Source organism: Oryx dammah, unplaced genomic scaffold (assembly GCF_014754425.2).
Source record: "Oryx dammah isolate SB20612 unplaced genomic scaffold, SCBI_Odam_1.1 HiC_scaffold_3, whole genome shotgun sequence".
NCBI lineage: Eukaryota > Metazoa > Chordata > Mammalia > Artiodactyla > Bovidae > Oryx > Oryx dammah.
The window spans coordinates 59,411,374-59,436,902 of NW_024070187.1; the positions used below are offsets into that span (position 1 = coordinate 59,411,374).

The window sequence follows — 25,529 nt, forward strand, 5'->3', positions numbered from 1 at the left end:
TTGCATCCACCCCTGGCAACTGTCTTATTATTTTTCTTATAAAACCCAGTGTTTCGAGATAGTATATAGAAAACGGTTCACCTAACCACTGGCAGATTAATTTCCAAATAAGTGATGTTTTACTGTATTTAACATCAGGGACTTATTTCTTTTATAAAAATGCTTCCCAGGACAAACAACTTATGTAGAAATCAAAATGAAAATGCTGAGTACTTTTCACATAAATTGCCCAATTTTTCCCTAAGAGGCTCAAGTTCTTCTCCACCTGCAAATGAAAATTTGGGGGGAGGGGGTCATTGCAGAGATTAATTCCATCAAGAAGGGAAAGTGCCACCGCAGGCTACACCTCTCCCAGGTACCTGTCTCGTCCGGGGAGCTGGGGGAGGCGCTGTCTTGGGACAGAGTGGTCCAGCTGGACTCCTCATCGCTTGGCGCCAGGTTCTGGATCCGGTGGAGTGCACAATCGGTTTTGGCCCCTGTTTTAGGATGATCCTTCTTGGTCTCTGGGCTGGATGATACTGTGGTTATGTGGCCCTCCTCGGGGCTAGACTGGGGCTTGTTTGGTTTCTGCGGCAGCACATCGCCGTTCCCGACAGTGGGGGAGGCCTGGCCTGGCTGGGCCTTCTCTCCCACAGCCCCAAGCTGGTTGCCCACGTTCTGCTCAAGTTCCCTGGTGGAGGTCTCCAGGTCTGCATAGTAGTTCAGGAAGCTCTTGGTTCTCCGGGGCTGGGAGGGTAAAATCTCACAGTCCGGGGACTCCCGAGGATGGGGCTCTTTACCCTCTAACTTCTCGGAAGTGATGTTGATGACAGCGGTGGGGCTGACGTTCCTATTGGGGTCCTGCTGCCCTTGTTCTGCAGCCTTCCGGAGCTGGTTCTCCCCGTTTTTCACCAGCTTGATGTTGGCAGAGCCATTTCCCAGCAGGGGCTGTGCAGCTGGATCCGAGAGGCCCATGGCCGCCTGGATATTAGTTAGTGCATATTTTTTCCTGCATTTAGGGGGTGTGCTATTCTTGGTTTCTGTGTGTTTTATTTCGGCGTTCAATAGTTCATTGTGGGAGGACCGGAGATTGAGGGTGTTTGGTGGTGTGACTGGGCTGTTCCGATTCGTGACGTCTGTGGTTCCGCTGCTGGCCATAAACACTGCCAAAGTGTCTACACCTGAGTCAGCTGGGAAAAAAGAAGAAAGCTGGTCATTAGATGCCTGGCATGATCAAATGACTTAGTGTACAGAGTGAGCAAACATTTCTATAACAGAAAATTGAAAGAATCAATGCTTCCATTGCAGTTTTGTGGAACTGACCCATCTTCCTCTCTTTTCACCATGTGCTCATACATTAACCAGAAGCAAATAAAAGGCTTAACGTGGATACGCAAAAGCCAATTTATAGAAAAGTGTGGTGGTCTGAGGTTTCAAATTTTACTTAGAATAAAAATGTATCTCTCTTTTGAATTAATATAAAAGCACTTTCTTCCCACAGCTGGTCTTCATTTTTTCACAACCTCGAAAATCATCTGCTTTCTAAACATTTACACCACATTTCTATTTTGTCATTACCTCAGGCAACAAAAAGGTTGGTCAGAAAGCCTCTGGGGCTCCAGTATTCTTAATTAACCTGAAAGGTCACTGTTCAGTAAGGCACCACATATCCAAGGTAATTTTTCTCCACCATATTAGAAATCATGTTCTGAATGCCAGGAAAAACCAAACCTCCATTAGAGTTTTGATAATGTCTTGTGAACATTTCTGACCTGGGCTTACTGTGTGCCCTAACCATAAATTTTGGAGAAATGGCTTAATTACTCAAGAACATACGCATTAAACAATTTATAATAATGCAGCATTGAGCCCTAGGCTACAGACGTGTTAGAGCCCCCAAAGGAGTCTGAATATATTCCACTGAATTAAAACACACACTCAGCAGTTTGCAGGCACCACGTGCCCTTGCAGAACTCCTGGAAAACTGTCTGGCAGTTGCATTTATCTCAAATATTGTTCACACCATCAGTGATTTGTTCCATGTGTCTCTTTGCTAGGAAGAGAGAAAGATTCCTCAAACTAGAAAGGAACAAACTTCATCAGGGGGTATTCCTAAAGTTTCAGATTTCTCAGCCTATGACGAATGACTTCTTTATCTGATCCCTTGCCCTCCAGAGACCTCTAAGGGCTCTATATCAGCAGTAGATGAACCAAAGCACAGCTCCTAACATTCCTGAAATTGTACTGTGACAACCCCCTCCTTCTCCATCGAGCAAAACAGAGGCCTCTGCAGGGGAGGAAGGTAAGAATGTTCTCCAGTTTGGGAGCTTAGCAATGTCCCTTTCCATCGTCCAACATTCAGGATGGGATATTTTAGAAAAGAGTCACCGCTAGAGCCTTGTGTGCTTCTCTGGAGCTAGGCAACATCTGTACCCTCCAAGCCGTGTCCATATTTACAACAGAAAGACCATGTGGCCCGCAGAGATGGCTAAGGCAGGAGCCCATAGCATTCCTGCTTACCCACACCTATCTCAGCACTTGGGCTTCACTGGGGATCTAGGGTCTAGGATCTTTTAAACAATACTGACAACTGAATTTAAAAAAAATTCCTTATACTGCTTTGGCTAGTACTACCGTTTTACAGAAAACATGTTTTAATATGTAATTCAACCTCATTTCAGAGCAGCATTTGATAGAAAAGGGTCCGCCTTGAACCCACATGAAGTTTTCCCTGAGACATAATACCCATAACAGGACAGGAGAGAAAATTATATTTAGACTCGGGTATTTGGAGTGACATTATTATGAGAAAGCTGGCAATCTGCTGACTTTTAAGAAAATGTGACAAAAAAATTTTTTATGAGGCTGTTTTATGACGTTAGATAGTATATTCTAGCAATGTTATTAGGGAGAAATTTTTATTTACTTTGTTTATAACCATGAACACTTTCACAAAGAATACCATCAAAATTTTTAGGTGATTTAATACTTAAGTAGCTTTTATATCTTAGATGTGACAGATAAAACCTTTGAGCCATGTTTCACCAGCCTTTTGGATCCTACCACCCCTTCTAGCCCACTGTAACTCTTCTGCTTGCTAGAAATCACAAATGCAAAATTTGGGAGGATTAAGTTAGAATAACAGGACCAAAAATAGCTCTGTAGATGCTGTTTTTATAGATAAAAGCCTGAACACAATTCAGGTATGTTTTAAATACTAAATGATAGTATCATCTGGAAGCAAAATAAAAGGTTCAGATCTAGAACTAAGGCAGTCAGTTAATCCTAAGGAGTACATAGTCGTCCCTAGATGTTAATACATCAGCCAGCAAGTCCTTTGGGCTCACAGGGTCCTGAAGCGGGTAGAGATGAGCAACTCCCTAGAAAGGCCACGGCAGCAGAAAGGAGGCTCCCAAAAGTGGGGAGGCAGTGCCCATGAGGATGACTGCACAGAACTCAGGTCAAAGACATGAGGCACAAGCCTGGTCCATGCTAATTCCTGGTTAAATGATCCAGGACATCAGGCTCTCAGTCTCCTTGTCTGAAAAAGGGGGACGATAATAGTTCTTGGCTGTTGTAAGGATTAAAATGCGAAATGGTGGTTAGCACAGTGCATAAACAATAAATACGAGTAATCGTCAGCCTTTTAACCCAAGTGACAGACACAAAGCTGCCTGCTGTCAGGCCCCTAGATTAATCAGGCATTTGATCTGAGTTGTACAAAAATGGTCTTGCTGCAGAGACACAGGGAGCAAACAGACTAACAAGAAGGGGTAAAGAAGCCGAGTCTAGAGGAGTTTAATTACAGAAGAAAATCCTCAGATTTAAGAGAAAGGAGGTATGTGATTCTTTTTTTAAAGGAAAGAAAATCTTATAATGTCTTTTTAAATCTTCTAAAATTTAGTTATTTTCTTTATGGTCAAAAAAGCCTACGAGTTAAGTCCAGTCTCCTTGACATAACATAAAAGTTGCTTAAACTCTTCATTTCTTTACCAGGATAATGCTTAATAGTATCTATACATCACTGAGCTTTGCTGAGGACTGAGAGAGACAGCTGTCAAGCTTGAACCTAATGCCTGGCGTACTGTAAGAGCTCAACACACATCAGGGATGACTCGTCTCACAGCTCCCTCCTGCGCCGCACTCTTCTCTCTCTGGCCCCCACACCTCCAGCCATCATGTACCGAGCACGTTCTCACCTGCTGCTGTGGCTGGGAATGCAGAAACCAAGACACATAAGGTCCCGCCCGCTAGGTGCTTTCAGCCTCAGACACTCACACACAAAGTGACAGAAAGCAATCAGGGTACAAAGGGGTAAGTGATCTTCCCACTTCACACTGGAGAGGAGCTGCAGGTAAGGGAGCGTGGATTACCATCTGGGGAATCTGAGCAAATCAAGACATGAGAGGCGAGATGGTAAAGAGATGGGGGGAGGGATTGGGCAGAGAGTCCTGTAAGACCTGCTCCAAGAGATGGACTTGACCCTGAGGCAGAGAAGAATATCAAGCACTTCACTGCTGCAAGAAGAATGAATGAGGCTCAAATGTGTGTGTGCGCGCGCGAGGGTTGTGTTCTTTTCTTTCCTCAAACATATTCTCCAAGACGGAGATGACTCCGATAAAAGGCAATACAGAAACAACGAAAATTTGGCATTAAAACATCAGTGGTTGTCAGGGAAAGAGCATAACAGACAGAGGGGGTCTCCCTAACTAGAGAGGCAGGCTGAGTCCATCTTCATGTTCTTCTGTCTGGTGTTAGAGACTGACTCTACTATTTACCTGAGGAGAACAAAGCCTTGGCAAGGAGACCTGCTGGAAGGCTACTGGAACAGTCCGGTCAAGACAGTAGGGAGGGTACACATGCCAATCTGTATAGCACAGGGGACTCTACTTAGGGATTTGTGGCGACTTACATGGGGAGGAAATCTAAACAAGAGTGGAAATATGTATAACGGAGGCACTTTGCTGTACAGCAGAAAGCAACACAACGTTACAAACAGCTATATTCCAATATGACAAAGAGACAGCAGGGAGAGGATGAGGTGGGCATGGGAGGCTCGGGTACAGGGAGGTACTCACACTGCTATAGGGCCAGCTCTGGTCACTCATCTCTTGACCAGGGTGTACACTGAGGTCTCCATGAGCCACCTGGATTTAGAGATAAGGACTGAAAAGAGCCAGGTGCACTGAGTGATTATAAGGACGGTGGCGTCCCTGTTATATCAGCTTCAGGAGGATGGCAGAGTTGGGCAGGGAGGGACCTTTAAGGAACTTCACTAGAAAACAAGCAGAAGGAGAAAGAAGAACGGCTGGAGGGTGATCTGGGGACATGGCAAGGAATTTTTGTTCTTTAAAGTGAGAGTCCCAGCCACGTTTCCTTTTTTTATAGACCGGGAAAGCTGAAGCCGGCACAGAGGGGGAAAGAAGAAACACAACAGAGGGACAGACCACTCTGGGGGAACCCGCAGAACAGATGTGGAAACGTCAGCCTCGTCCAAGACGTGAGGAGGAGGGAGCGGGAGTCAGGACAGGGTCGGGCGCATACATCACTGTGGTGACACAAATCCAAAGAAAAGCAGAACTGAGAACCTCAGTTTCTCCATAGAGATAAAGTCTTTCCCTGAGGGAAGCAGTCTAGGGGGATCATGAGGAGGACGAAGTTTTGAAACAGTCACAACAGAGAAAAACAGAATAAGCAATTTCAAAATAAATAAACAAATAAAAGAAGGCTGGTGGCATAAAAGCAGACACATAGATCAATGGAACAGAACAGAGAGCCTAGAAACAAGTCCACACATACACGTTCAACTAACCTATGGCAAAGGAACCAAGGATATACAGTGGGGAAAAGACAGTCTCTTCAATAAAGGTCTTGGGAAAAACTGGACAGCTTCATGCGAAAGAATGAAACTAGAACACTGTCTTATACGATACACAAAAATTAACTTAAAATGGACTAAAGACTTGAAATTAAGGCCTGGAATCATAAAAGTTATCAAAGAAAATAAAGCGGCGTGAGCCCCTTGACAGGGATCTTGGCAATGGTATTTTGCGTTTGACACCAAAAGCAAAAATGAACAAGTGGGGCTACATCAAAAAAGGTTTTGCTCAGGAAAACAAAACTTATCAAGCAAATGAAAAGGCAACCTATGGAATGGGATTTTTAAATAGGAAAGAAACAGGCACAGAGAGGGACATGATTAAGGTGCCAGATGTGAACAGTGAGGAATGCACTCCAGGATCTCGTCTGGGGTGGGAGGGTGAAGAGCTGGGGGAAAAAGCTAAGGGGTCAGAGGTCCCTGACAGATAAGGCAATAGGCATGACAGGAACAAGGAACCACTTCAATCCTAGCTGCATGCACACTTTGGGGAGCTTTTAAAAAGTACAGAAGCCTAGGCCCACCCCCAAAGACACTCCAGATATCTGATTCAATTAGTCTGGAAGGTGAACGTGTGTGTTAATGTTAGTTGCTCAGTTGTGTCTGACTCTTCGTGATCCTATGGACTGGAACCTGCCAGACTCTTCTGTCCATGGGGTTTTCCAGGCAAGAATATTGGAGTGGGTTGCCATTTCCTTCTCCAGGGGAATCTTCCCGATCCAGGGATCGAACCCAGGAGGGAAGGTGGATGGGACCCATGATATTTCCATCACTTCCACATCTATTCATCATGCTGTTTTGAGCATAACTCACAAAGATTCAACATCAATTCAAGAGGATGGATTCCTATAGCAGAGCTAGGTATATGTTCAGAACCAAGAGTGTGAAAAAGGCTCATATCACCACTCTTGTCACCCTCCTGCATGCACGATGGACAAACATCTGCTACAGTCTGGCAAGTACTTCCTCCTTTTCTAATAAAAGTTTCACAATTTTTCTCAAGAATCAGCCATCCTCCATGCTCATTCATTCATTTGACAGGTATTTTTTCATGCGCTAGTCACAGACACCATTCTAACTGTTGAGGAGACAGAAGTGAACAAAACTGACAAAAATATCTGCTCTCATGGAGCTTACATTCTAGAGATCCAGCCCCCGTGTTCAGGCAGAGATGACTCTACCCTTGATTCATGAGGTCTCTGGCCCAAGCCCAGCCAATTAGAGTAGCAAATACCCATGGCTATGGTGACTGATTCAAGGAAAAGCATGCCTTTGAACTGGAATGCTGGAGAAGACTCTTGAGAGTCCCTTGGACAGCAAGGAGGTCAAACCAGTCAATCCTAAAGGAAATCAACCCTGAATATTCATTAAGAACTGATGCTGTAGCTGAAGCTCCAATACTTTGGCCACCTGATGCAAAAAGCCGACTCACTGGAAAAGACCTGGATGCCTGGGAAGACTGAAGGCAAGAGGAGAAGGGGGAGACAGAGGATGAGATGGTTGGATGGCATCATAGGCTCAATGGACATAAATCTGAGCAAACTCCAGAAGGTAGTGAAGGACAGGGAAGCCTGACGTGCTGCAGTCCATGGAGTTGCAAAGAGTTAGACACGACTGAGCAACTGAACAATAATCCTAAGACTTTTTCTGGAATAATCAGAAGAGAAGCATGCTCTTTTCTCTTTTAAAGAAACAGATTTTCAGCTTAAGTTAATATAATGCACAGAGTATTTTTTATGAAGCCTAAGCAAAATTAGGTAAGCCAGGGTCACTTTAATTTCATGGCTAACAAAGCTTTCCTCAAACCCTGAGTCACAAAGATCCCAGCACTGAGATGCAACCCCTGTAACTCAGATGACATCCTAATATAAACCCATGCTGGAGCCCATAGTTACACTTACCCTCCCCACTTCTCTTTGCTGAGACCTCTAGCCTCCTGTTGAAGAAAAATTGTCAGTAATGGCAGGAAATGTGTCTCTTCAATAACCTACTGCTCTTCCCCTGCTCCTGTCACATGCTTACAAAATTGGCAATTGACAAATGGGCCCGGGGAAGCCCAATGTCTGCCCAATTTCTAAATGAGACTTCACATCTTCTTCATTTTTGTTTTCTGCTATACAATTTTATTTCCACTGAGAGGTTAACAGCAAAACTTCTACCCTGAGGAATGTTGCCTTTTGAACTAGACTTCAAAGTATTAAGGAAATGAAGTAAACTCAGATTTTTTTTTTTTTTCCTTTTAGGAAGGAGAGGCAAAATAAAGCTGGTTCCTGAAATTACTCATGAGAGTAAACTCTCAATGTGGCAAAAATGATAAGAAGTTCTCTATGAACAAAGAAGGCAAAGGTTATTGAGAAGCAGCTAGGGTTCCTGGGTCAGAGAGATCACAGGATTAGAACCTTGGACATTTATAAACTGGGAGGACAACCTCACACAGTTGGTTCACGGGGCACCTTCCCCAGGCACTGAGATAAAGGGGTGACTTCAACCTGCATCTCTGACCCACCTAAGGGTTTCCCTTGCCCTGTTCAACTAAACTGCCTGAAGGCTCACTCTGTTCAACAGCCCAAGTGAATCTGAGGAAAGCCAAGAGAGATGTACCAAAAGCTTTCCCTTAAGAAACTCGGTCAGACAGGGCAGTGGGAAGGAGAAGTTATTAACCCACCTCCCAGTGGTTAGAACAGGCAGAGGGGCTTACAAGCAGAAGGTATTAGGGATGCGGAGAGAGGTGCAGGGAAGACTCTCATGAAAGTAATAGCTGAGCTGGGTCCTGAAGGATACTTAAGTAGGAGTCCACCAGTGACAAGGAAAAGAAAGGCACTCCAAGCAGGGGAAACCAGGCATTCCAACACCAAGCCTGGCAGATGTAGTCACCTTGGAAAATTATATGCTTGTACCAAGCATATTTTCTTTGCTCAATTTCTAAGCTCTTTTCATCATTTTATCTTCTTTTAAATAATGATTTTTTTCTGAAGATGACTGTATTGTTTAAAATATAGCTTAGAGTTATATGGTGGAGTTTGATTAATATAATCAGTGGTCAAGCTGGTGTAGATGGAAAAAAAAAAAGGTAAGCTAAAGTAAGGACACGAGTTTTCTTGAGCAACTGACAAGTCAATTCCAAAAGAGAAAAAAAACATTCGACAATGGCAGAATCCTTGGAATAGGGTAATTACCTGACTATGTCACAGGCTGAGACCTCCTCACAAGGGACTTCTGTGCTGCATGTTGAAATTTCAGCAGGAATTTTCCAGGCATATAAGGTATATATTCTGGTATGTTTTTTTGGGTTTCTTTTAAAAGGCTCCCGGTAGTCACAGCTCCTCAGAGTTGGAAAATGAGACTGAAACCAAGCCTCATCCCACGCTCTCCACTAGCTGCTACTGTATTTTCAGGTGAAAAATGGCCTGAATGATACTCCACTGAAATAAGAATACTGTTCTCCTTATAAAATGTGTTACGTCCTACACCAAATGCATGACAGCAATAGCTGTTATTAAAAGCCATGTTGGATAATGGTTTTATTATCTCTTATGTAACTACTAATGAATAAAGCAATCTAACAACAGGAAATGTACATAATTGGTATAACAAAATATAGTGACAGTAAGAAATTTCTATAAGTTATTTGATTAGCTTACCTCTACTCAGAGGAAATCAGAAAACACATCATTTATATATTATTTGCCAGCTTTATTCTTACATTTCCATACTGAGTCTATCTTACAGTGTAATAAAAGACTTTAAATACTAAAGAATTCCTAGAAGGAATTCATCTCAACACTTAACATGCAGTTTCTAAAGGATATATGTATTTGTTTTGATTCTGCAAAATTAACATACTTATTCAAATATGTATTTACAAAGAAAATCTACACTCTGTCCGTAAATTGGCCTCTGAAAATTGTCTCTTGAGTTCCTAATTTTCTCATATGAATTTAGGTTAGTCACATTGTTTTTAGCTGTTTTTAATAAAAGGATATTTCCTGTCCCTCATCTACCTCTGCTGAGCTTAGTGTTTATTTTATTGTGTTTTATTTTATCTCTCTGTGAAGATGGAACATGCAGTGTTATGTAAAGGAGAAAAGGACTTGGACAGACTTGCTGAGTTTAACTTTTGAATTCAGGGACATTAACATCTATTTGTTCATGGTTTGAATTTACTTACTTAAAAGCAATCTGCTGAGTGGTAGGTGTCCTAACAAAGAATCTATCCAGATCTGCCACTTGCAGTACTATATTACGTTTAATTCAAAATGTCACTGCAATTGCTATTTTTATTATATTACTGTGAGGCTAAGAATTAAGTTCATATCACATTGTATGTAGACTAGCATCCATTATGACACAAAGAAAGGGGTATACAATAAAATTAGGTTGGTATTCTTAAGGCCTGAAATTAATCAGCATTAGATTCAGGAAGAATACTGAACTGGGAGCCTATTATAGGCAAATCCCACAATGCCTAAGAGGCTATTTATGGAGACTCACCACCAATATCTCCTTTGTTCATATTTAACAGTTAACAGGCTATAATGTGCAACAGTAGATGGCAAAATCTGACAGAGTTTTAATTTTCTGTTATAGTCGATTAAAATATTTTCACAATACAGTATTAGTAGGATCATGCAAATAATAGATGAATGCAGTTAAGTCTAATTAATTCTTCTATCTTATTGTAAAGATCCACTTTTCTAATACATTAGTGAAAAACAATAAAAAGCAGAAAACATGCTATTGTAGCAAATCATAAGTTTAACGTCAAAATAATTATCTAGTATATATATGCTAAAGTTTTAATACTCAACTAGTACAATGCATTGAAACATGTGAAAGTGTATCTGACCTGGAAGTACTTCTGACATGGGTCTCTGGACGTCAGCAATGGTGCAGGAAATAGGTTATAATTTGAAATCTGAAAAGAAGGATCATTTGAGAAATTAAAACCCCGAATAACAAAGAATTAAAGGAAAAAAACAGAGCATTGAAATTTCTTCTAAAAGCTGTTAAAAATGTTAAACAAATCTTAATAGACAATGTCCAGATTTGGTTTACTTATAGTTCGTTAAACCACTCTTGACTAAAATTTGAATTCCTGCTTAACCACATTTATTTCTTGAGAAACCACAAACATTTCTTGAGATTTGTTTTTCCATGCCAGGTTTAAGTTATCTTTCTAAAGTTTCCAATGATTTTTCTCATTAAGAACACACAATTCAGAAGCCAATAAGGAAAAACTGGAAAATTTCACCACATATAAATTTAAACCTTCTGTTAAGGGGGTAAAAATGGCTATAAACACAACAAAGACCAAAAAAAAAAAAAAAAAACCTGAAAAAAAATCATTACAAATGAATTTATTTGCAAAACAGAATCAGATTCTCCGACAAAGAAAACAAACTTATGGTTACCAAAGTGGGAAGGTCAGCGAATTTGGGATTAAAAGACACACAGTACTCTATAAATTACGAGTTTGGGATTAACAGATACACAGTACTATATAAATTAGGAGTTTGGGATTAACAGATACATAGTACTATATAAATTAGGAGCTTGGAATTAACAGATACACACTACTATATAAATTAGGAGTTTGGGATTAACAGATATACAGTACTATGTATAAAAGATAACCAACAGCACCTACTATATAACACAGAGAACTATACTCAATATCTTGAAACTATAATGGAAAAGAATCTGAAAAAGAATATATATATATGTGTGTGTATATACATATATCTAAATCACTTTGCTGTATACCTGAAACTCAACACTGTAAATCAACTATACCTCAATTTAAAAAAGAACTCATACTATAGATGACATAAAAAGGTAAATTTCCTTTATATAAAAAGAATTCTTTGAAATGATTAAGAAAAATATAAACAGACCTGAAGGAAAATGGGAAAAGGACAGAAACAAATCTTAAGAGAAACACAAATGTCCAATAAATATAAATAACTAACCTCACTTAAAACTGAAGAAAATGCAACTGTAAATGAGTTACTACTTTTCCTATAGCAGACTGTAAAGATTAACAGGCTCGATAACAAACAATCTAAGGCAAGGACACTGAAAATAGGAATTTTCAGTTCCTGCTGGTGGGAGAAAAAACTGGCAAAACTCTATGGAGGGCCTTTTGGAAATACATGAGCAAATTTAAAATGCATGGGCCTTCTTGCCCAGCAATTCTTTTCCTAAGAATTTATTTCACATATAAACTTACACAGACTCTACTATTCTAAATGCAAAGGATCAGTAACAACATAGCTGTTCATCAGTGGATAACTGCTTCATTAAGTTATGATACAGCCATTCAGTGGAATACTGTGCTGCCTTTACCGCCCCCTATAAATAAAATGAATTGAATCTACGTCAGCTGATACGAAAAGGGCCTTAAGATGTATCAAAAAGAGGTAAATAATAAGCATGATTGAATTTGAATAAAAAATTTTAAAACCATATATATACATACACACACATGTACATACTTGCGTTTACAAAGATACATGCACACACATACATACTTGTATTTACACAGAAAATGTCTTAAAGGAATAATAAAGAACTAGATACACTGGTAAACTGACAGTTTACCAAATTAGATACATAATAAGGAAAACTGAAAACAGACCTTGTTTTCAGTGAGGTGGTATCAGGAATGTCAATTAGAATAATAATCCATTATATTAGTGGATATGGATATTCAAATGTGGATACTGCATGATTTCATTTATATAAAGTACAAAAACAGGAAAAGCCTTTCTATGTCAAGACAGTAGTTTGCCCGGGAGGGCAGGAAAGGGGAAGAAGCAAGAAAGTAGGCCCTAGGATGTTGCAATGGTGATATACTTTCTTAATAGGGATGTGAAAATTTATCAAGATGTACCCTTATGTGCACATTTCTGTATGCTGACCACACCTCCATAAAATGTTAAAAAAAAAAAAATAAGAGTCAAATGTTAGTGGTTTTCTACAGCATTATTCAAGTTGAGAAACTTTATATTTGCAAAGACTAATTCTAATCTAACCTTTCCAAACTAGTAACCTTTAATGGGCATTACCTTCCAACTTTATGATTCAGATAATGACCTGACAACCTGGTTTACCAGCCCACCATACATTTTTAAGTTATATTTCCACATATCACGGGTAAGGCTCATTACTCTGGTATAATTAAAAGGATGGGCTTAATTTAAACTGTCCTGAAACAGCAAGAGATGTTTCCTCTACACACCTTTGCTTCTGCCCTATATCTTTCTCAACTCTTTAAAAGTATTTCACAATTCACTTTTCTTTTTTTTTTTTTAGTTTTTGTCTTCAATATACCTTCAGATATAAGCATAACAGATGGGAGGTGATAACTATCAAGATAATGAATGTTCATAAAGTAGAAAGGAAGCTAAGAAAAGGCTTATTTACAGAAGTATTCTGAAAAGACTCGAACAGAAACGGAAAACTTGCATATTTTACTGTGTATTATCCTTAAAATAGTCCCCTGTGTTGGGGCAAGAGGAGTACTTTAAGGATAATACACACTAAAATAACAACTAGAATCAATCTAGCAACAAGTTTTCTTGTCAGCAGCATTTTCATGTGTACCACTGATGAAAATCCATAATGCTCATTTGCCTGTGACAATGCCCCTGGAGCTCAATAAATCTCCAAGAGAACACAGAGAAGCAGCCAAAGTGGAAATCACGAAAGCACTAGTAAGCAAAGAAGTGAGCGAGTAAATTAAACGCCCACTGGAACTTCGGTTCAGGATAAGATGCTACGTACTTCCCCTATCCACCGGACGTTAAGTATAAACATTCAGAATTATACACATGTATATTAATTCAATGTTTTATATGACAACAATTCAATCCTCAAGGCCTTTATTTTTGCCAGTATGATACCCCTGGCCAAGAATGCTAGAGTAAATTACCTCACTATAATCAGGTCCTTATGTGTTCCATTTGCCTTACTATTTTTTTTTTTTTTGTAATATTGTGTTTGTAATTTAGAATAAAAAGACTTTATTTTTATTGTGCATTTTACCTTTTTTTCAATATGTAATTTCACATTGTCCCTAACAGCTTTCAAATTGGAAATAGAGAACATTTAAATTGAGTATTTTGAGGATTTAATTAAAGAGACTATTAAAAAAAAAAAAGTTGACAGGGTAGGAAAACCATAAGGGATAACACAGATTCCAGGCTTATAAGAGAAAGTTGCCATCCCTAGTTTGAAGGAAGAGAGAGCTGTGTGCAGGGTGGGTACTGCCTACCACCACCACAGCCAGCATTCAGCAGTCCGGTACAAAACTGCTGCCTCACGGCCTAATCCTCTGACTACAAGAATGAGAAATTATTCTTTAGTAAGCTAAAGTTGTGTGTTAACTCCTCTTTTACCAAGGAATAAACGAAAACTGATTCTAAGAACTGACTCATTTGAAAAGACCCTGATGCTGGGAAAGACTGAAGGCAGGAGGAGAAGGGGACGACAGAGGATGAGATGGCTGGATGGCATCACCGACTCGATGGACATGAGTTTGAGTAAACTCCGGGAGTTGGTGATGGACAGGGAGGCCTGGTGTGTTGCAGTCCATGGGGTCGCAAAGAGTCGGACACGACTGAGTGACTGAACTGAACTGAAACGAAAACTCTCAAGTACTTATCCACTTAGATCCAGCTCAAGTATCACATCCTTAATAGTACGTCTTTTGAATTACCTACTTGTTTCATCACTATTCAGTTCAGTTTACCCCACCACTAAACTTTCTACAAACTTCTATTATTACACTTAACACATGACATTAAATTTTTATTTTTATCTTTTTTTCCTAAAGAGGGTAAATAATTTGAAGAGTGCTGGAGAAGACTCTTGAGAGTCCCTTAGATAGCAAGGAGATCAAACCAATGGATCTTAAAGGAAATCAACCCTGAATATTCATTGGAAGGCCTGATACTGAAGCTGAAGCTCTACTACTTTGGCCACCTGATGCAGGGAAAGATTGAAGGCAGAAGGAAGAGAGGGTGACAGAGGATGAGATGGTTGGATGGCATCACCGATACAATGGACATGAACGGGAGATGGTGAGGGACACGGAGGTCTGGCATGCTACCATACCACTCACGGGGCTGTAAAGAGTCAGACACGACTTAGTGACTGAACAACAACAACTTGAAGAGAAGACTTCCTTATTTTTATTTTTTAAACTGAGGTATAGTTGATATAAAACTATATTTTTATAGTTTTATATAAATATAGTTTATAAAACTATATTTTATAGGTATATAACAATGATTTCATGTTTTTATATATTGTAAAATGATCACCACAATAAGTACAGTTAACAACAATCACCATCACAGTTATAAAACTTTTTATTTTTACCTTATGATGAGAACTTTCTGTGTATTTTAAAGGATGCCAAAGAGAAACAAAAAATAAAGACAAAGAATTTCACTGTCTTCCCCAAACAGAATTAAAAAAAAAAAAAAATCTGACAAATTCCTTTCAACTTACTTTGCTCTCTGTCCTGTCCACTCACTCTTTAGACTCTTAGTACTTCACCTGGTTTTATGAATCCTGTCCTGGCCTCAGTCTAATCCCTCCTAATACCCGCCCCCAACCCCCTGCTGCCCAAATCCACCCCTGCTGCACAGAGCCAGATAAACACTGCTCTGTTCACAATCACTCTTGATTCAAAGGCCTCCAGAAACAAGTTCTTTCAGCCACTGACATTCATAAACAGTTGATTCTAGAACCTCTCATTTACTAAAATTCTTCACTAACTTCAAACAGCTACCTTCCTGAAACTCTGCTGCTGCTGCTGCTGCTAAGTCGCTTCAGTCGTGTCCGACTCTGTGCAACCCCATAGACGCAGCCCACCAGGCTCCCCCGTCCCTGGGATTCTCCAGGCAAGAATACTGGAGTGGGTTGCCATTGCCTTCTCTGCCTGAAACTCTGGCCCAATGCAATCCTTTCTATAACATTCTCTTGCTATAACAAGTATTCTATGAAGTCCCCTTTGCTGTCTTAAAGTGCAATTCATACATAATATAATATCTATTTACACAGATAAATTCCAAAGAAGGAGAAATAAAGGGAGAGAGACACGTTCTAGTAAGCCAAATCTCAGGCCTGACAACACAAGAGGTCAAAAAAAAAAAACCAGTCATGGAATGCTCGAATCTACGGGAAGAATCACTGTGAGCTCAACAGCAACACAGGCAAACTGAGACAGAAGTGTGTTTCTGTGCTGTCATCCCAGATACAACCTGTATGTACTTCTGTTGCTGCTGCTGCTGCTAAGCCGCTTCAGTCGTGTCCGACTCTGTGCGACCCCATAGATGGCAGCCCACCAGGCTCCCCCGTCCCTGTGATTCTCCAGGCAAGAACACTGGAGTGGGTTGCCATTTCCTTCTCCAATGCAGGAAAGGGAAAAGTGAAAGTGAAGTTGCTTAGTCGTGGCTGACTCTTCTCGACCCCATGGACTGCAGCCCACCAGGCTCCTCCGTCCATGGGATTTTCCAGGTGAGAGTACTGAGTGGGTCGCCATTGCCTTCTCTATGTACTTCTGTTACTGATGCCAATTTCAAAAGGTTGAACAGTTCTAAGAAAATTCAAACAAATATTAATACAATTATCTTTCAATGAGGAGTTTCCACTTCTGGAATATACAGTATAAAGCCATAAAGAATACTTTATACCTAGAATTTCTGGCTCAGATCACTATAAGCATATTGTTCACCTACATGAAAATCTGGTAAGGGTACTTATAAGCTTTGCAGAGTTAAGACACTGTTTAATGTACAGGGTTGCTGGGTACCACAAGACATTTTTCATCCCTGGTCTCCACCCAGAAAGTACAAGTAGCGGGCCCTTTTCCTAAGGGGTGCTCTAGATATTGGTCAACCTCCAACTTTGAAAATTATAAGCTCAGCACAGAGTTCTCTCTTCTTAACTCCTTCAATACCTCGGTCCTATATGATTCTGAACCAGTACTTAATATATGAACTGTGTCTTATTCAACTGCAAATTGCAGTTAACATCTATCTGAAAGTTGCTCTGAGGATCAAATGACATATGATAGATAGGTTGCCTGCTTGCTATGCTTAGTGCCTGCCAGATGCTAAACATTCAGTAAATGCTAACTGATCTATTACTTTAGGACACATAGGACCTGTTTTTCTCAATGAGGTTGTAAGCTTTCTGAAGAAAGGCAAAGTGTCTTGTGGTCCACAGCCTCTGCCTTCTCTTCCTGCCCCATCTTGCCTTGTGAAGATGTTCACAAATAATAAATAAACTGAGTCCAAGAATGAAGCAAAGCACTGTAGTTACAATGGAAACTTTTTTTCTGCCATTACTGGAATCTTTTCTGTAACCTGCTAAGCACAGGAAGGACTGTCAAAAAACTGTCATCTTAGCCTTGCTATTGAAAATCTACAGGGTTATATTTGTTGATAAATACTTTTTATTTTTAGTATTTATTTATTTTGGCTATGCTGGGTCTTAGCTGTGGCATGCAGGATCTTCAGTTGCAGCATGTAGAATCTAATTCCCTGATTAGGGATCAAATCCAGGCCCCCTGCCCTGGGAGTGTGGAGTTTTAGCCATTGGACCACCAGGGAAGTCCCTCATTGATAAATACTTACATAAAATAGGTACTGCATTTGAGGATTAGACCTGTCTCCAAATTCACACTGATTCAGTCTTAAAGGTTTTAAATATTTTCCCCTAAAGAATGTAATCTCTATTTCCCAATCTATACAGTGGAGGAGCTGCACCAGATACCCAGGGCTCCTTCCAGTTCCAACTCTAAGTACACATTCACCCGTCACTTACTATGTGCCCAGCATTGTGCTAAGAGGGTACTTTTAAGGATTCTCTCATTTAGCACTTCCAACAATCCTATGAGAAAGGAACTATTATTACATCAATTTTCTGATGAGGAAACAGGCAAGGAGGGTTAGGTAACCCACCCAAGGTCACTTGGGAGGCGAGTGACAGAGCTGTAAGCAGGACCCACATCTGTTTGCATCCAAAGACCAGGCTCATGACTACTAAGCCACGTTTCTCAGGACTCTCTCTCTTGAAGTTGATTCGAACTGTCTGAATTAATTAATTCTGCAAGATAATTCATGCCACATTATTATTCTTTTGAAGTTTATGTCCAGCTTTCTGATATACAGGTAAACTGAAAACAAAGGGCCTCTCAAAAAAAGACCCCAGCCGCTCCCTCTAGTTTGAACAATTAGTGTGTGCAATTTTATGATGCATACCCAATAAATAATATTTAATAAAACTCTAATACTAATATATTAATATAATATGTATATGTAAAGTTTATTGCAGCATTTTGTTTTTCCACAGAGAAGAGAGGTGTGACATATAATACTGCAAATTATGGAAATAAACTTAATTTGAATTTTCTTTTAAATCTGAGATATAATTACTGGTGATAATTGCTTGCCATCTGTACACCTGGGTAAAGGATATCTGTTGCTAAACATCACTGTTATGGAAGAGCCTAAATTTACCACTTCTACCACTTAAAACAAGGGGGGAAATGCAGCAATAAAGGTGTAAGGACTGATTATATCTCTTGTCTATCTCTTAAGCAGAAACAGAGAGGCAGATTTGTGATTTTAGCTTTTCAATCTTACTTGAGTCAATGTTCTCAAAGCCAGATTTCAAACCCAACTCCAAGAATAAAGAAAAATAAACACAAACAGGGAAAACCTTGTTTCCTGAACTATATCCCAGGGGAAAACATCAACTAGAAAAGAAATATTTTCAAGACAAAACAATAAATGTAGGTTTTTCCATTTACATGTTACCTTGACTACTCTAAACAAGAAAATTTGTATGCTTCTTCCACAAACACACTTGATCCCCATTTTTCATATTTCAAAGGCATAACATCTGCAGTTTAGAAATAAGAGCAATGTTGAAGGCTTCTAAGAAGTGCCAACCTAAAATATGCTGATGACTGCATTAATGGCCTCAGTCAACAACTTCTCTGTATGCTCACCCTCTGCTCTATTGCTGTGCAGTCCCTTCTCACTGACTCTGGCCTGGCTCTGTCACTTGCTTTGGTCAATGGCAGGTTAGCGAGTGGGGTGGCACAGGAATTCACAAGGCACGGCCCATTTCCAGCCCCCTGAGAAAGATATGAGCTGTACCACTGCCATGAGACTGCACCCAGGCTGGCCAGATGGAAGGATGTTGGAGACTTGGGTAGAATAGCTGAGTCCTCTAGGCCAGGCCACTGAGATCAGTCTGAGCCCACTTGACCCATCAGACTGGTGGGAGAGCCCAGCAGAGCTCTGCAACTATACCTTCAGCTGACTGTGAGCCCCTGAGTGAACCCAGTAGAGGCTGTAAGAATGACTCATCCATTCTGTACAAACTAATGGCTATTGTTTAAGCTACTGAATTTTGGGGTGGTTCACAGACAAGAGATAACACTAACTAAACCAACAACAACCAAAGTGAGATAACAGAAGAGCCACTGAGATTAAACCTGAATTGATCCAGAGGAGGCATGATGTTATCTGAGGATTCTGCTTCAGGGAATCAAGTTCTTTCTTGGAGATTTATGCCCTCTGTCAGTTACACAGGGCTGTCTTGATCAATATAGGCTGTATCTTTGGTTTCCACAGCTGTCTGTTCACATCACAAAACCATTTATACACTGCACATCAGAATATTCTGTGACAGCAAATTCTAGGAATTTGTCATAAGGATGTACAAGCATCAAGATTTCTACTAGGAGCAAGTTAAATGTCCATCAACAGGAGACTGATTTAACTTATACAATGGAATACTATGAATCATTTATTTAAAAGTGAGGATATTTCTAGATTTAGTTTTATAGAAAGATCTCTACTAAACACTGAATGAAAAACTAACAATAAAACAGTATGATGAGTATATTGGGATTTCATACACAGTGCTTTCAACTTTTCTGTATGTTTGAAAATTATAACAAAAAGTTGGAAAAAAGGCAGGATGTACAATGCCATTCATTCATAAATTTTTAAAAATACTTTTATGGTAAAAAAAAAAATAACTAGATTTAGAAAATCACAGAAAATAAATAGTGTATTATAAAGAAAAAAGCTCATAATTATCACCCAGATCAAGAAACAAGGCTTTTCTAGCTAACTCAAAATGTATTCCATGAATTTCTTCCTTCCCTCTAAAACTAAATAAACTATCTTGAATTTACTATATCCACATTCTTGTGTTTTTTTAATGATGTCATTACTCAAAGTTACAACCCTGGTCAATACAGTTAATTCTTATCCATTAAAAAAAAAAATGTGACATGTATTTTAAGTAATTTTAAGTGATTCTATATCCCCCATTGGGGCTTTTCTGGTGACTCAGATTTTAAAGAATTTCCCTGCAATGCAGGAGACCTGGATTTTATCCCTGTGTTGGGAAGATACCCGGGAGAAGAGAATGGCAACCTACTTCAGTATTCTCGCCTGGAGAATTCCATGGACAGAGAAGCCTGGTGGGTTACAGTCTATGTCCCCCATCATCTTATCTTATAATTTATCCTTAGAGAATCTGGGCATTTGAGCTATAGAGTTTCCACAGTACGAATTCTGATGGCTGCATATCTATGGTGCAGGTGAACATGTCCCTAACCTTCTGAATTTCCTGCAAATTGGCAGCTGGATTCAAAGGCTTGAAAAAACTGAGATTTAATCCATTTGGTTGTATGATCTTTCATTAGGAAACACATGATATCTAATGTTAGAAGCCACTGTCGCTCAGTGCCCAAATCTGTTAAATTGACGGGGCATTTACTGGTGGAAAAAAATTTAGGGAGTGCCTCCCCTCACCTATTCTGTGGTTATCCAGTGATCCATTCATATAAGAAAGGCAGGGTACACATTTGGTTCTTGACTACCATTAACCTCAGGTACCCAATAATATTTTTTTTCTTATTATCAACCCTCGCAGATTTAAATATATTTGCAATTCTTATTCTTGAAGCTCTAATTGCCCCAAGCCAGTAGAAGCCTCTTCAAGTTGGCTTCTGAGACCTTTTGACATAGTCCTAATAATCTTTGATAATGTCCTTGCTAGCTATTATCTTGAGATGTTCAGGCTCATGTTACATCTCACCAGTTATTTTTGCTGTTTAAAGCTCACTCTTCAGGAGATTCCTTAGGCCTGAAAGTCATGTCGGTATTCTTTACACGTGCAAGTCAATTTTGCTAGACATAAAAAGTATAGGCTCAAAGGACTTCCTGGTGGTCCAGTGACTAAGACTCCTCATTGCTAACACAGGGGCCTGGCTTTAATTCCTGGTCAGTGAACTAGATCTCACATGCCATAGTTACAGAGTTCACATACTGCAACTAAGCCCTGGTGCTGCCAAATAAATACAGAAATAAATAAAAAAATTTTATTTAAGTACAGGCTCTCATCTTTTCTTAGAAGACCTTAAAATGTTATGCCATTTTCTTCCAACATAAAGAGTTTCTGTCAAAAAGTCTTGACAATGTTGCTGTTTTCCTCTTTTTTTTCTAGATGTCAAAAGGACTTTTCTTGTTCTTCTTTTTAATCCAGTAATTTTACTAAAATATCTTGGCATTGGTTTTTCTAGGTTGATATCCTAAAATACATGATTTGCTTTTTAAAAAATGTGGTTTAAAATCTTTTTTCGGGAAAATTTTCTTGAAACTCAGTATTTGTTCGCTGGCTTCAGTTTTCTTTTCCTATTATGGTATAGTCAATCTTCTTTTCCTATTTTTAATATTTTTCACTTTTTTCCAAATTTTCTTTCTTTCTTCATTTCCTTTCATTTTTAAACATCTTTCTCCTTTTCACCCTAGAATTTTCACCCTTGATTTCTCTTAGGCCAGTACTTGTGCTATTTACTTGATTTTGTGTTCTAATTTAGAATTTATTTCTAAAGTGATTTTTTAAAATTTCAAATTCTTTGAGCTCTGTCACTTTGTCTGAGATTTTTCTAAAAATGTATATGCTATTCTTTCATGTTTTATATCATTTTTTAATAATCTCTTTTACTCTGAAATAATGTATTAGTTTTATTTTTTTAAGCATACCATTTTGGCACCTTCTCATAGTCTATAAGATATTACTGTGTTTACTGTGCTCCCTTTTTTTAATGTTAAGTCTGTATAGGATTTAATCTTCTTAATGTTTTATAAAATTTCATGTAAGTACAGAAGAATGGCCAAGTTAATAAGTAGTTCATCAAGGAATGAGTAGACAAGTTCATCAAAATGTTAACAGCAGTAATCTCTGGGAGGCAGGGTTTAGGAAAGTGTCTTCTCCTGTTTCATATGTTGCTGATTTGTGTAAATATTTTTATGATGAGTATGAAGTGTTTTCATATTCAGAGCAAAAGAGTTATCTTCAATTTGAAAGAAATAAAGTGTGCACATGAAGATACACGAATGTGCTCAGTCGCTCAGTTGTGTCCAACTCTTTGTTGACCCTATGGACTGGACTGTAACCCTCTGGGCTCCTCTGTCCATGGAATTTTCCAGGCAAGAACACTGGAGTGAGTTCCTACTCCAGGGGATCTTCCTAATCCAGGGATTGAACCCACGCCTCTTGTGTCTCTTGCTTGGTGGGCAGACTCTTTACCACTGAGCCACCCACATATCATATACATTTAAAAATAAATATGTAAAGAAGCAGCAGCCCAGCCCATCCCCCTACCTGCACTACCTATGTCTCCTATTCATAAACGAAGGCTCTGGGGTAAACGGTGATAAGGCTAAGTTTTACTAAGGAAGACAAGTTTAGAGTTTGTGAAAAGGAAGACAGCCACCATCCATCTGCTTTCCATGCTATATTTGACAGATTTTACTCTGCATCTCAGAAAACATGTTAATAGAACTTCTCGTGGTGAGAGGAAGGGATTAAAAAAGCAAAGAACCCTGTTGTGATAGTTTGGCACTATATGTAAATGGCTCACAAAGCCTGCAGTTCACGGAACAAAGATAACATCTTTTCATAAATCTACACTCCAAGACATGCCAAATATACACCCGAGAAATGCCGATGGCAGAGAAAGCAAAGCACCAAACAGGACAATCCCAAACAAGAATGAGATGGAGACGTAATTTGCTTAACTGGGCCTTCATATATCTATTAGAGAAAACATAAGAGATGAACTGCCTCATAAAGCAGATGGGCTTCTCCAGTTCTCTTTTTTTTTAAAAAAAAAAAAACAAGATAATTAAAGGAAACGAAAGAGCAAGGATCTTGTTAAATTGGCCAAGGAAAATGATTTCATCTGAAACAGAATGAGTGAGTTTTGGAAGAAAGGATTTTAAGTTTCCTGACAGAGCTGACTCAGGTCATTTGGTAATGCCTACATCAGAAAGGGAAGCCATTCCAAGGGTAACTGCCTTCTAGACAGTGTGGAACACCCTGGCAGCCCTATTAACAGAGGCAAGAGGGAGGCTGGAGGGGGACTGCGACCTTGTTGAAAGAGCACTGGAAGGGGGAGTCAGGACACATGGGATTTGACATCTTAACGTGTGATTCTGAGGAATCTAGTTCACTTTGTCATCTGTTATTTTATTTTTTAGAGAAGCCCATTATTATTCCCCTATATCCTACCTCAGTGAGAACAAAGGAAGAAATGAGAAAAATCTGTTTAACAAAGACTATAAGTGTAAAATTATCAGTTTATAATGAGATTTTGTCTCAACTGCTAAACATCAAAGTCCTACTGTAGGGTATTGTTGTGAATTAAAAATCAGAGGAAAGGGGCTTCCCTGATGGTACAGAGGATGGGAATCCGCCTAGCAATGCAGGGGACATGGGTTTGATCCCTGGTCTGGGAAGATTTCACAAGCTGTGGAGCAACTAAGCCCATACGCCACAACTACTGAGCGTGTGCTCTAGAGCCTGAGAGCTGCAGCTACTGAGCCCGTGAGACCTACAGCGCATGCTCCAGGACAAGAGAAGCCACCACAGTGAGGGGCCCACACACTGGAACTAGAGTAGCCCCCACCTGCCACAACTTATGCAGCAACAAAGACCCAGTGCAACATCAACAACAACAACACACCAAAATCAGCAGAAGGGAAATGAGGGTCAGGTATTTTGAACCCAGCAGAAGAGACTGTGTCCATTTGTGTTCTCCTCTAAGCTCAAAGATACTTTTTTGAGGGAAAGGAGAGGCAGATAAAAGTATATCCCAAAGGCAACTCAAGATTCCATGTCAGATTCTTGACTGAGAGTGATAAGAGCCAAGGTCTTCTATGGTTTTGGCTGGGGTTCATCTAGAACAGGCTGTGCCCCTAAATGTCACCATCTATGGTTTGCCTCAGTTCAGTTCAGTCGCTTAGTCGTATCCGACTCTTTGCGACCCCATGAATCGCAGCACGCCAGGCCTCCCTGTCCATCACCAACTCCCAGAGTTCACTCAGACTCACGTCCATCGAGTCAGTGATGCCATCCAGCCATCTCATCCTCTGTTGTCCCCTTCTCCTCCTGCCTCCAATCCCTCCCAGCATCAGAGTCTTTTCCAATCAGTCAGCTCTTCGCATGAGGTGGCCAGAGTACTGGAGTTTCAGCTTCAGCATCAGCCCTTCCAAAGAAATCCCAGGGCTGATCTCCTTCAGAATGGACTGGTTGGATGGTTTGCCTACTGAGCCCGAATTTCTAACCAAAGCTCCAAGGAGGCAATGGCAACCCACTCCAGTACTCTTGTCCGGAAAATCCCATGGACGGAGGAGCCTGGTAGGCTGCAGTCCATGGAGTCGCTAAGAGTGGGGCACGATTGAGCGACTTCACTTTCACTTTTCACTGTCCTGCATTGGAGAAGGAAATGGCAACCCACTCCAGTATTCTTGCCTGGAGAATCCCAGGGACAGGGGGAGCCTGGTGGGCTGCTGTCTATGGGGTCGCACAGAATCGGACATGACTGAAGTGACTTAGCAGCAGCAGCAACATTAAGTAACCAGCAATTGTTGAAGGCCTCCTCTGAGCTACACATTCACACCATGCACTACTGTTCTCAGACTCACAAGCCCTAGGAGGTAGAAATACCAATATTCTCCTCTTTTTGAAAGTAGGACATGGAGCTACACCAAGGTTAGGAATCTTGCAAAACACCACATAGCTAATAAGCTACAGCCCTCAGGCTCCAAGCCTGATCTACTGACCGCAGAATCCCTAGCTTAACAGTCTATTTACTGCCTCTTCCAGGAAGTGAAAAGAAAGAGGAAGCTGGTAAAGCAGCGACTCCAAAGGTCCCATTTACAGAGTTTATTGATCACTCACCTGCTGGTTCCAGGGTAAGGTGAGTGTCTTAACCAAACCATTAAGAAATGGCTCCTTTTACCACAAAACAGAAGCAACACAGAGCTTTCCTCCTGACCCATCTCTTCATGATCTCTGGAGCTCTCTCTCTGAATTCTTGAAATCCTTCCCCATCTCTCCTTTGGACTTTTCCTGATGGTTCTAGCATCATTTCCCCAATCTCTCTCCATGAAAACCAAATCTGCTCTACATTTAAAAAACTGTAATTTAATCCCATTTCAACACATAATGCATATGAATCAACCTTGATTTCACCAGGCTTAGAAGAGATTTGGAACCTGAGTAATTTCTAATACTTTTATCACATTGACTATTCACCAGGTATTGTTTTAAGACAAATATATTA

The 25,529-nt window shown here is 40.0% G+C and overlaps 1 protein-coding gene across 6 annotated transcripts in view; it reads right to left on the reverse strand.

Annotated features, from left to right (window-relative positions):
• The window catches only part of APBB2 (amyloid beta precursor protein binding family B member 2), a 376,132-nt gene that overhangs the window by 185,908 nt on the left and 164,695 nt on the right, over positions 1 to 25,529 (reverse strand). For all 6 annotated transcript variants that reach the window (XM_040238101.1, XM_040238100.1, XM_040238096.1 and 3 more), the window contains exons 5-6: positions 10,704 to 10,772; positions 360 to 1,169 (exon numbers count right to left, since the gene is read on the reverse strand). In XM_040238101.1, coding sequence (XP_040094035.1) covers positions 360 to 1,169; positions 10,704 to 10,722 — 829 coding nt within the window. In that variant the 5' untranslated portion in view covers positions 10,723 to 10,772. The remainder of the gene's footprint in view (positions 1 to 359; positions 1,170 to 10,703; positions 10,773 to 25,529) is intronic.